Below are 12,882 nucleotides of genomic sequence, written 5' to 3'. Positions count from 1 at the left end.
GAAAGAACATGCAATCTTCTGATTCCTATCCTCTCTTGGGAACGAAAATGATCATTTATTAAATTCAATACAAAAAAAGTATACTATCATTATGTTATTACAAATTTGGCAAAGATGACAGTTAACAATATAAATAATGTTGACAATAATTTATATAGAAAAAATATTATATTAACTGGCCATACCTTCTGTTTTCAATCAAATTCAATAGAAGACATAATTCATCTGAGATAGTCAATTATTTTGCTACAGTGCCTGCAGTTATAACTCTAGTTCTTATATAATGTTAATAGATATGCCAAATGTCAGCTCCGAATGAATTAAATAGTGGTTCACATAGAAACTCTAACAAACAGAATAAACTGGACAAAAGGATACCTATGCTAAAACTGACAATATTTTACTATTTTAAATTTTTATTTGAAAAATGAATAAACACAATACAATTTTATCATTTAATTGAGCAATGCATTCTGAAATATTTTAACCAGAAACCCATCTACTTCCAAACTTAACTGAAAGACAATCCTTAATACACACACAAATACATCTACGTGTATGTGTGTATGTGTTTGTGTGTTCATGTGTGTACATCTAAACAAGTTATCTAGTTTTAAATTGGTTTGGTACTGGTACTGAAAGAAAACACTTGAAATATTTAAAGACTGAGTAGCCCTGTTTTGTAAAGCTCTCTGTAGAAGTAATATACCTGTGCCCTCTTCTGCACCTCCAAGAGCAGTTCAGAATATTGCAGCTCCAGTTCCTTCTTTTGTTTATGCCAGCAGCTCTCTTGGGCTTTGATCTGCTCTGCCACTTTGTTAAAAGTGTCTTCCTGGGTCTGCTGAAGCTCTTTCATTGTGTCAGACTTGTTTTTACAAATATATTCTAGATGACTGATCTATCGGAAGGAAGGCAATAGAGATGAAATATGCTCACAAACCATCTCTTTGCATCACCTCCCAAAAAAAGAAACCAAATTTTTTCTACTATATTTTAATCCTCAAGATCATATAAAAATTTTAAGTTAAGATGTAAATAAATAAATCAAGGGACAGAAATTAGCAGGGTAAAATATCATATTTTAGCAAGGAATGGTGTCATTTGTATAAACTGACAACAAATTTTTTATTCTCTTTCTAATAAAAGTGCTCATTTTACAATCAATTTTGCTGAGATGATTAAAAATAATATTCTTATTCCTGGAACCAAAGCTCAAGCTATTCAGTTACCTCAAACGGAAAGGAGTTATTTAAGTGAGAATTACAAATCTACAAACATTTTACATATAATAAAACACAATGTTAACAATCACTTTTCATTTTACATTCAAAACACTGCAAGGAATATCCTCACTTTCTAACATATGTGACAATTAATGATGTTCCGAAACTATGAAAAACTATTAAAAATGTAATACCATCTTAGAGGGCTAAACACACACACACAGTGTAATTATCAGTATTTTTCAAACCCATTACACACACATTCACAATCATGAACAGCATCTGTGCTTCTCACAACTGATGCCCTCATTTCCTCAATCCTACTTTTCAATGTCTATGTTGTGTTTATCAATGAGACCAACGTAAAATGATCAGTAATAAGAAATCTCATCCTGAAATTGGACCAAGATGCTGTTTCATACTTCAACAAATGAAAAACACTTAGGGAACAATTTTTTCTTTTTATCCCTTACAAGTAAATGCCAATGCAACTGAGACCTGGAAACTAAACCACATAAACATAGTTCTGACCAGTTCAATAGATCCAGGATAAGAATCAATATCTTTAATGGTGGCATATGTTGGTCTGCTATGCTAGTTTAATTTTCTATAAGCAAAAGAAGGCTTTTTTTTTTTTTTGGAAAGACCAAATTCCTAAGCTTGTGAAATGGTAGAGTAACAATAAAAGGATACTGTTTTCTCCTGAAACTATTTCTTGCATTCTAAAACATGGAATGGGTTTTGTGACGTACAGTTTGTACATTTCAAGAAACAAATCATAAACATAATTTAAGATTTTTAAGTACTTTTTAAAATAACACCTCATATTTCCCAAAGAATATTAAGATCATGTTTTTGAATAACTGTATCTTGTTTCTGTTTTATGCTAAGATAAAGAGTTGGTTTATTAATGTAAATGACTAAGTTCTTTGAATTGCTTCATCAGTAAGATTAATTTATTTTCTTTTAATTAGGTCCCTGTGGCTAATACTGGCTAGTAGTATTAGCATGTCCTGCACAGAAAGTGGAGCTTAGAGACTTCATACAGACTTCAGTCACATTTACATGCCCACAGCGATGGCATCAAACTGAGTTGTAGACAAGCCATAATTAATGGTATTGAATTATTAACATCCAAATTCTTTTTGAAATAAGATGAATGTCAGACCCTCTTAATGATACTGTGATGTGGACAAATGTCACTGGGTTTAATAAAGGTATCTGGTGCCTGAGGACAGTTACCTTCTCATTAGCCCTGTTGAGGTCTACGATCAGGGCATCAACATTCTCCTGCAAGACTGCACAAAGCTCAGACCAGGAGAATTTATCCAGCATGCCTTCTGGTTGTTTTATGAGCACACAGCCTGATACCAAGTGCTGATACAAGGTATGAAGGAAGGTTAGCTTCTCCTGTGAGAAAAAGAAGAGACATGAATTTCAGTATATAAACATTGTAAAAAGTACAACACATAATACACACAGTGAAGAATTTATAACAAAAATCTAGAAAGGAATTAAAATACTCAAGTCTCTGAATATTTTCATTTTGATGACTTTTTTTTTTACATTCAAAACTAAGCATCAGATAGAGTACAGGTAATCCCCAACTTGCAACATATTCGGGTTACAACGGACCGCACTTAGGGCCATCTGGGGTTTTGTCGTTGTTGTTCATCTTATCATCAGTAAAGTGTACTACGTACAATGTTGCAGCACAGAATTTGCTAATGTTATCATTCTTAGACGTTCCATCGCAGATATTCAAAGATTAGATTTATAAAGGTAGTGATAATAAAAGGCAATAACAGTGAAAACGTTTTAAAAAAGGAAGTATTCGACTTACGTCAGAACCAACTTACAATGGAGTTGTTGGAACGGAATCCCATCATAAGCTGGGAACTACCTGTACTTGGAATTGTTTACAGTATGATATTCAAAACCAAAATCTGAAGACTAGAAGGCAGAGTACCAGGGTTCTGACCTCAGATCCTCCCCTCCTGATGTGTGATCTGAGCAGGCAGCTGTTCAGGCCTCAGCTTCCTCGTCAGTAACACAAGGTATCTGGACTAGTTGTTTCTAACCCCTTCTAACTCTAAGTCAGTATGGTTAGTCTATAATTTCATATTTATATTTGCCAAAACAAATATTATTTGTGTCAAAAAAGCCACACAGAGAGTTATTCAACTCTGTCAAAGAAAAAGTTATACCAATCTCTTTACTTTACATGTACACAAGCACTCAGCTTTCGTTCTCCTCCAGAGATTGCAGTTTGCTCACCACTTATAGGAAATCTATCCCTTGCCCCTAAGGCGAAGAAGACAGTGATATGAAAGATACGGAAGATGGGCTCATCTGTTTTCTCCACTTATAAGTTCATGTAGTATCTGGCACGCTGGGCACTTGTAGGTATTTAAGCATTACAAAGTAACAAGCAAAATAAATGGACACTGCTGACATACTTTCAAAGCTGTCTAATTAGAAAAATATTTTTAAACCTTTTTTAATTATACTGTTATTGCAGTAACTAAGTTATTCATTGCTAAATGAATGAAATGACCTAGAAATACTTACTATGCAGCAGAATTCAGTATAAAGCTGATCTGTCTTGAACACATAAGAAGGGTTTATTTACTAAAATGCCAAATGGCTCTCTTTATAAGGTGTTTCATCTTTAATAAAGCTCCAAAGCACAGACCCCAAAGACAAAGTAATTGTAAAGCTACAAAGTGAATATTTTGTGTAGATAAACTAAGTTCCCTCAAAAATTTTTAATAGATCATCAGAAAACAAAGCATTTAAAAGGAAAAATTTCAAGAGGAAAAAACAGAAATTCTAATCTAGATAAGAAAAACTGAATATAGCATATGTACAAGTTTTATAAGCAGAAATTCTGGGGAAAGTTTTCAATATACATATATCAAAATGTATATCTTTCATTCAATCTATATATCACCTTACTTTTTTCCAAATATAATGATTTGAAAACCAAGGAATATGGATGTTCAGTTACCATCACAAACCTGAGTTAAGAAATCAGAAGACTTCATAAATATGCTAGGTCTTTTCCTTTTATAAGCAGTTAAAGATGGCTTTTGTATTTTTCAAATGGTTTTAGATGTTTAAAAATCTTATTAACTCCAACTAATCAAATGTAATATTCAGGCACTAAAATATCTCCCTCCCACATTTCACCAAGTGATGGAGTTCAACCTCAAGGATGATTCATTGAGTCGCCATTATGTCCTTTTTGCTCGGGCTGTGATAAACCAAGCATGATAATCACCCATTTGCCATGAAAAAGGAATCCCAGGACCCAAAATCAATTCACACATGTTGAACCCAACCACAATGCTGTAGACTTGCTGACTTTACAATACAGTCAGGCTTCTAGTTTCCTTTATTTTAATCATTATCTGATGTGTAGAACAATTCCAATCCCTTCGTGTGGACACAATTTAAATCCCAGCCTGTAAGAAGGGTGGAAAGAATGTTTCCTTTTTACTCTCTTGGCATTCATGTTCATATTTGTTGGAGTAATGAACTCAATATGCAGGATGACTCAGATAAACCAGTTTCACACTAGCTAGACTAGTTCTATATCCCATGGGTAAAAGAAGATATAAGCTAACCATTCCATTCACACAGGATCATACAGAATATGAAAGTTTCATCATAATATTTTAAGGGTTATTAATAAATTAAAATGGATAGGCAACCCTCCAAGGCATTCAAATTAAAGTTTTAATTTTATGAGACCCTATTTTTCTAAATTTTTATAAATACCCTATGATTATAAAGAGTAAGGAGACTGTCTATTAAAGCAGATATTATTCCTGTTTTATAAACAAGGAAACTAAAACGTGAAGAAACTAAGCTATGGGGCTTGGCCATGGTCACACAGTTTGTAAACAGAAGCACCAGGATCCAAGTCCAGGTCTTTTTGATCGCAAAAACCATATTCTTTCCAACATACCAAGCTACTGAACTACTGAAATAAAAAATAATAATAATTTTGTCAATGGAAAGCAGGCAAATCTTGAAAAGGCCATTAGGAGCACAGCTGCTAAAAGAGTCAAAGAAAATCAGTTATACAAGTGATAGGAGGGTTAAACTACATTATTTCTCTCAGGAAATAGGATGACGCAAGAGTAATGGAGTGACTGATTTTGCAGCTGTCAGGAATATTTCAAAATACTCAGCTTAGAACAATTTTTTGAATTAAATCAAATGAAAGTAAAAATGGCCACTTGATGTATGTAAATGTGTAAAACCAAGATTAGTGAGGGCCTTTCCTGACAGTCATCTTGTCTCAAGTAATACCTCAGTATCCTTATGGAAAGCCTGGGAAAGCTTCTGGAGTTCACCTTCAGACTGGGCTGCCCGTGCCTTTTCTTTCTCCCAACAGTGTAGCACATTTTGTAGTTCCATTTTTAAAGTGCTTATTAAAGCATCTCTGTCTGCACATTTAGTGCGTAAATGACTTAACTCTTTGTTGACATCAACCAGTTTATCCTGAAGATCCTGTCGGAGATAAACCAAACAGATTGTACAAAGGATGGCCAATGGAGAGTCGGGGGCACAAATATAAAATACATAATAAAGAGCTTCATAGCTTAAGAATCTTAAAGGAAAGCATTTGCTTATAATGCTAAACATTAAGGTATTTTATTTAGTTGAATTTTATAATATTTTAGCTCAAAAATTAAGAAATGTAAACTTAACATTTACATAAATGTTAATAAGATGCCTTATTCCAAAAAGGAATTTTTGAAAGGGAATTTTCCTTTCAAACTACCAAAAAAAATAACTTGGTAGCTCAACAATTTTTAAACGAATCATTCAAGTAACATTTTTAAAGCAGATCCCTTACAGTTAATATAAGAACATTTACTTTCTAATAGCATTCCAAATACTAATAGAAATCTCAATTAAGTGGTATAAAATTCTGTCGAACTATTTATTCCTTAGACTCAACATATGCTATTGAAGTGTTCCCATGACAAACTCAACATGAACCAACACAAAAAAACTCTGAGAGTTGCCACAGTATAATTACGCAAAGATGTAGTGCATAAAACCAGTACAGAAAATAAAATTAACTGTTGTCCTGGACGTTGGCCAGGTGTGGTCTCAGCCCATTAGAAGGCATGATGTGCTAAAAAACAATGGCTCCACCCTAAAATGATGAAAACTGACTCCAAATACTGACGTGCTTATATAAGCTATTTTTAAGATGGATCTAATGCAGGCTATTAAATCTGAAACCATTTTTTGATTTTATGGCATTACAATTATCTGGAAAATTAAATTTTTTCTTTACACTTTCTAATCAACTTTTTTTTAAAAAATGAAAAGCATAATTGTTACTCTGATCAGCAATTTAAAAAAAAAAAAATTGTACCCAAATATATTTAATTAAAAAAGGAAGATATATCTTCAGATATCTCTAGTTAAAAATATTCCCTAAATAATTATATTTGTTTCTTAATACAAAAAGTTATTCTAAATCAAAATACCTTTATATTTTTACTGTGAGATTCTATCTTCTGTTTGGTGGAATCAAGTTCATTAGATATCTTTTCCTTAGCATCATTCACGTTGTTTAGCTAAAAAGAGAAAATGTAACTTTTTAACATTTTTCAAGGGTGGGTGTGACTCAAAAGGCAATCTTTAAATGTTTTTCATGCAATTACTTAAACATAAACTTTTCAATAATAATTTAAAAAACTTAAATATTTCTTTAGTTTAACTGTTGTGTAGCTTCTGTCACAAGTTCACTTGTGAAAAGAAAAGAAAGCATTCAAGCTTAAAATGTCAGTGACGTTACTGTACTGTTACTAGATGTCTGGTAAAGGATTTCATTCTTATTGTAAACAGATATAACTTTACTCTTAAAATCCTACTGGTCCAAAATGCCAGAAGCAGTGGCATCTCTAAGGAAAATAAAAAAAGGACAGAGTAGAAGGCTTTTCTTCCTATACATCATGAGGGTAATTCAGTGGTCTCTCTCACTCCATATGACAACTTCAGGGTCAGTCACATGCAGTCCTACTGGGAAGGCTTGTGGCAGGTCATCAGTTGGTCCTGCACCGCTTGTGATTTATTTTCTTTGACAGTTCATTCTTCTTTCTGTCAAACTGTTCTTTCTGCTTTCTTTGCAGCCACCCCCTTGGTCTCCCCACTGCTGTCTCTGGCACTGGTTCACAACAAAGCGCATTACTAAGCCAAAGCCTGCTGTGTCGACTTTTCAGCTGTGCTGAGGATCATGTGACATTCATCCTCCCAAATAACAATTCGCTGTGGGTAATATGTTCCTAGTTACCCTGCAGCTTCCAGACCCAGGCCTCAGAAGAGTTTCGTAAACTACTGACAATCCAGGTTGTCTTGGCTCACTGGGAAAGACTTAGCAATATTTGTTCTTTATAGAAATTTAGTTATTTCAACGGTCACTTTCTTTTGTGACTTTTGAACAATCACAGAAGGTGTTAAGAAGACTCAATTTTCCTTCTTTGTTCATCTTAGTAAACTAAAGTAGAACAACTCTCTTTTCAAATGTGAAATGTAATGGCTTCATGGACTTTGTATTGTATGAAAAAGATAAACAGAAGGTAAACACTAAATTCCATGCTATATGGCTTGTCTTTGGTTCAAACAATCTGCTCATTGTTTCACTAACCGACTGTATTTAATGCCATTACTTTATATGCTCCAATTTGACAAGAAGTAACTAAACAAACTCTTCAATTTTTAAAGCATGAATTTATAAGACATTTTAATACCCAAGAAAATTATGAACCCACACATTAAACAATACAAATGAGATGATAAATAGAAGCATGAGATTTTTCAATCAGCAAACTAAAAGCTCCCAGGCTACATCAAATGAATATTTGTTTTTAAAAACTTCTCACAACACTATACTCCCTTTAGAGAATAAAAATTAATTTCTTTTTTTAAGATTTTAGTCTTTATATTAAGACTTACACAATTTATATAAATCTTAAACTTAAAACAGTGACAAAATCTAAATTTCCACTAGCTATTTCAAATGTCATAAAAACATATTAACATTTAAATTCAACTTAATATTAAGTTACTTATTTAAATGACTTACGTAGCTTTTTTTATATAATTAAAATTGATTAATTATGAAGACCAGCAAGTGACACAGTCTTTTTAACTTTGAAAACAATAGCGTGACTATTTTAACTTTGAAAACAATAGCGTGACTAAAGAGTTACAAAAACATAACAGAGACACGACTTTAGGCTACACTTAAGGAAAGAACAATGACCGACAATTTATTATTTTTTGTATCTGTGAAGCTGTCAATTTAATATTCCCAATCTTTTGACCTTTGTAACAAGCAAGGGATACGTACTGCTGCAGGCCGAAGGCTATATGTGTGGAGCCAAACAGTGCAAGTGTTACCTCATTAGATGCATCTTCGAGCTTGTTCTGGTAATCTGTCAAGGTACGCCTCAAAGTCTCAAGGACAACAGAGAAGCTGGGAGGTTTATCTTTGTCCTTGTGGATGCCTACAGAAAAATAAAGGATGAATATAAAGCCCTTAAAGTCACAAAGAGACAAAAGCAAAGCAAACAGGAACAGAGATCTTACAATTAGGCAGAGCTAAAAAGACTTTATGAAACATTGAGTAGAGTCTTATTCTCCAAAGTATGCTGCTGTCTAGCCTTTCTAAACAAGTGGTCAAATTCAAGCTATACTACACTAAGTTCAAATTTACGACTATTTTCTACCTTAATGAAGCCCACATTGTAGTTAGTAGTTAGTTCTTTTTTTTTTTCCTATATCTACAAAATATTTGAAATGTTTGCATACACCTGCTACCCAATAATTAACCAATCTAACAAACTAACGTTGTTTTGGGGAGTTACCTACACTTACTTTGGTCCTGGTGTTTCTGATTAGTCAGGCCTTTTATAAGGTACTATCTTCCACAAATAATAATTTCTAAACCCAAGAGCACATAATTTTCTGTTATGCTTGGAACTATTCTTCAATCCTTAAAATTCTTAAGTTACAATTTGAAATAAATAATAAAAAATATTATTATCTACATAGGCCCACATCATGTTTCAATTAAAACCTTTAAAATTGATACTGATTGTAAAAATATGTGCACTTCCATATCATGCCCTCAAACTATCTTAATTTGGCTGGGCCATAATTTAAGTGAGTTGAACTAATCAAGGTCACATGGTCAAATATAGTTGAGATATTAATCCAAAATAATCAAAAGTTCAGTTTAAAAACCACTTTAAATTGACTGTTTATTGCCCTACTCTTCAAATATTAAAAACACAGCAAATTTAACTTTAAAAATTTCTTACTAAAAACATTTTCCTTTTCCTATTATGATTTCTCCCTGACATATTTTACAACCTAAGTATTTCAATAGACAAGAAAGGCATTCTCAAGAAACCTAATTAGAAAAACAAGCACTTACAAAATATGTTCTATTATTCATTCATTCATTCAACAAATTTAGTGGAATTCCTACTATGCACTCATCCTAGGCATTAAGCATATAGAGGTGAACCAGAATGGTACAGTCTCTGTCCTCATGGAACTTACAGTCTAATGGAAGAAAGGGAGGCACTAAACAAATAACTGGAGCTCTGGTGGCACAGTGGTTAAGAGCTACAGCTGCTAACCAAAAGCTCAACAGTTGGAATCCACCAACCACTCCTTGGAAACCCTATGGGGCAGTTCTACTCTATCCTATGAGGTCTATATGAGTTGAAATCGACTCAACAGAAGTGGGTTTGGTTCTTTGGTTTAAACAAATAATTACATGAAGCATTCATCCATTCTTTAAGTATTCAACTACTAGAACTTTTGAGGTGTCTGAGGAAGAAAGCACTAATAAAGGGAAAGAAAGGGATGGAAAAAACTACTCAGTTAATGACGGGCCAGTTTTAATCATCTCAGAATATAGGTGATAGTGTTTTACTCTTGGGCGAAGTGTCATTAATAAATTTATGACATTTATCAAAATATAATTTAAGCACAGTCTTAAGTATGGGTACAACTTGGACATTCTCAAACAAAATGAGTATTTAACTTAAAAACCAAAAGTGATGTGGAAACAATATCTATCCAAGGTAGGAAAAAAAAAAAGATAGTGTGCTCTGAGCCATGATAATGGAGGAACAGTGCTCTTGTAATGACTATGAGTTGGAAAGACAATTCATTAAAAATTTTATTAAGGGTCTTACCAAATATATGTTTAAAAAATTGTTCCCTTGCACAAGATAAAAAATGTAATGTATAATTCTTTTCCTTTGCTGCTACACAAGAAGGTTATGAATAAATCATTCAAGGACACTCGGGAAATATGCGGGCTTTTACAATAAGGGAGAAAACTTCCTCTTGGAAATTCAGAAGAATGAAATCACGTTAATGTGAGTGTTGAGGGGTAAGGGGACAAAATGCCATCTCCTTACTGACGTATGCACGTTCTTATATTCTATACAAAATAAATTTTCTTGCCTGAAAATACTTATACAATAAAGTTCAGTTGTAGTACAAAGTATGCTTTATGTCCCATCCATATCTATTATAAAAAGGAATATTTACTGGCCCTTTAACATGACAAAATGTTTTAAAATAAAAATAAAATAGTCACTCTGGACCCAGGACCTCATTGACTGATCTGATTTAACTTAAGAATATTCTAATCACTGCACTATGGCCCAAAAAATAATGAACTATTAAAACTACCCTCTTGGAGGAAGGTTTAAAAGCTCACAGATAAAGAGCAGTAAAAGAGATTTGAACACGGGTCACAACTGACATCTCAAAGGTCAAAGTCCAAATGAAGAACTGTCTACGTCAGGACTATCTTACACTTCGACAACACCAACTCAAAATCTTCACAGTCTCTCTCTCCCTTTCCTTATACACGTGTGTTCTGTGCATGGGTACCAGCCTATATGGTCACATCATTGTAGCCTGTTTCCTTCTCACCCTTAAGCAGGTGTCAACTCTGGGTGTACCTTGGCAAATCTTTTCTTTGAATTAGTAGCCTACAGGAAAAGGTAGCGTAGAAGAAAAGGTTCTAAGCCTTCTTTTATGTTTCCTTTTAGACAATCTCAAAACTACAGTGAAATCTCTGACAGCCGAAGCTCGATGGGACTGCCTTGTTTTTCCGGGTCTCGCAAGCTTTCTGCCTTTGACAGGGTCCAGTCTTACCACTTTTCTATCACTCGTTTTAGTGGAAAATATTTGTGTTTTCCTTCTCTGACAGGTCTCCACCTTACACAGATTCTGTCTTTTGCAGGTTTTACTGTACTTATTTTTACATGACTCATATACCACTATTTTTCAAGCTAGTGTTACAACCTCTGTAACCTACAGTTCCACAGTGGAATCTGAATTGTAACGAATGAGATGAGTCAATTCTCCTTAACCATCCTCTTATCTATCTCAACCTCCCAAAAGGGAGAATTGTTAACAAATAGGAAAGATAGTGTAAGACGAAAGAGTAGGCTATTTTTTTTTAATATCTGTTACAGAACATGAAGAGTCATTACATTCTCAGAACAGAGAGAAATAAGTCCTTGTTTAATGTTGATTTCTGATCATCTAGTAAAAAACCAGAAAACAACACTCAAATGGGTTTTATTTTCACCTGATGAAATCCAAACATTTAATATATATTGCATTGATGACTAAGAAAATTCCTTTTTCTTTCTAAAAGCATTAAATATAAACATTTTGCTGGCAGTTGTACTTTTCAAGCTCAGACTACATTCTGTATGTTAACTTGTCTTATTCACTGAGGTCATAAATAAACATCTTCATTACTGTTCAAACATTGGTGCCAGTTCTGGAGTTTTTAAGGAAGATGGCTCATAACTTTTCTAACGTATGTAGAGGACTTACTATGTAAGTCCTGCTCACTCATCCCCTAACTATGCCCGCAGGAGGGTCCAAAAAAACACTCTCTTCACCAAGGCTTAAGAAATACACGGATGAGGGGAGCCCCAGCATCCTTGATGAGCTCTTTGTGGCTTGATAAACTCTGTATAACCAAGAATAACAGTGGGAAATGGTGTCATCGAACTGGGTTCCCTGAATTCAGTGGGGATAATGGGATCTTGGGTGGCATAGGCCAAGTAACTGCACTTAAATTCCCAAGACAAAGTAGAAGAAATGTAATTTAAAAGAAACTCAAACCTTAGGCCAAGTCTTGATCAGGCCTCTGGTTCTGCACTATCCATACAGTAGCTACAAGTCACATGTGATTGTTTAAACTCATATTTAAATAATTTTAAATTTTCAGTTCCTCAGTCACTCTAGCCACATTTCAAGTACTTTAACAGCCACGTGTGGTTATTAGCTATTGTATTAGACAGCACAGATCAAGAACATTTCCATCACCGAAGATCCAATTACCAATTTACAGAAAATCTACAGAACAAAGAAAGAAGCTAAGCTATACCATGGGGATGCCATCAGAAAAATCCAGATTTTGAAACTCTTCAGAAAAATGACGTAGTTTTTTGTTTGTTTGTTTGTTTTGTTTTGGTTTTTTTAATTGTACTTCAGGTGAAGGCTTACAGAACAAATAGTTTCTCATGCAACAGTAGTCCACATGTTGTTTTATGACATTGGTTAACAACCCCACAAC

At 33.8% G+C, this 12,882-nt stretch overlaps 1 protein-coding gene across 9 annotated transcripts in view; it reads right to left on the bottom strand.

Moving 5' to 3' along the window:
* CCDC171 (coiled-coil domain containing 171) overlaps positions 1-12,882 on the bottom strand; it is a 299,366-nt gene that overhangs the window by 192,745 nt on the left and 93,739 nt on the right. For all 9 annotated transcript variants that reach the window (XR_002823592.1, XM_023728627.1, XM_023728629.1 and 6 more), the window contains 5 exons: positions 8,655-8,761; positions 6,740-6,829; positions 5,544-5,744; positions 2,466-2,633; positions 710-898 (listed from right to left, as the gene is read on the bottom strand). Coding sequence is in view for 8 of the 9 variants with exons in the window: in XM_023728627.1 (XP_023584395.1) it covers positions 710-898; positions 2,466-2,633; positions 5,544-5,744; positions 6,740-6,829; positions 8,655-8,761 (755 nt within the window). In the remaining variant the exon portion in view is untranslated. The remainder of the gene's footprint in view (positions 1-709; positions 899-2,465; positions 2,634-5,543; positions 5,745-6,739; positions 6,830-8,654; positions 8,762-12,882) is intronic.

The sequence above is a fragment of the Trichechus manatus genome, unplaced genomic scaffold (genome assembly GCF_000243295.1).
Source record: "Trichechus manatus latirostris isolate Lorelei unplaced genomic scaffold, TriManLat1.0 scaffold00025, whole genome shotgun sequence".
NCBI classification, from domain to species: Eukaryota; Metazoa; Chordata; class Mammalia; order Sirenia; family Trichechidae; genus Trichechus; species Trichechus manatus.
This window is presented reverse-complemented; position numbering and strand designations above follow the sequence as displayed.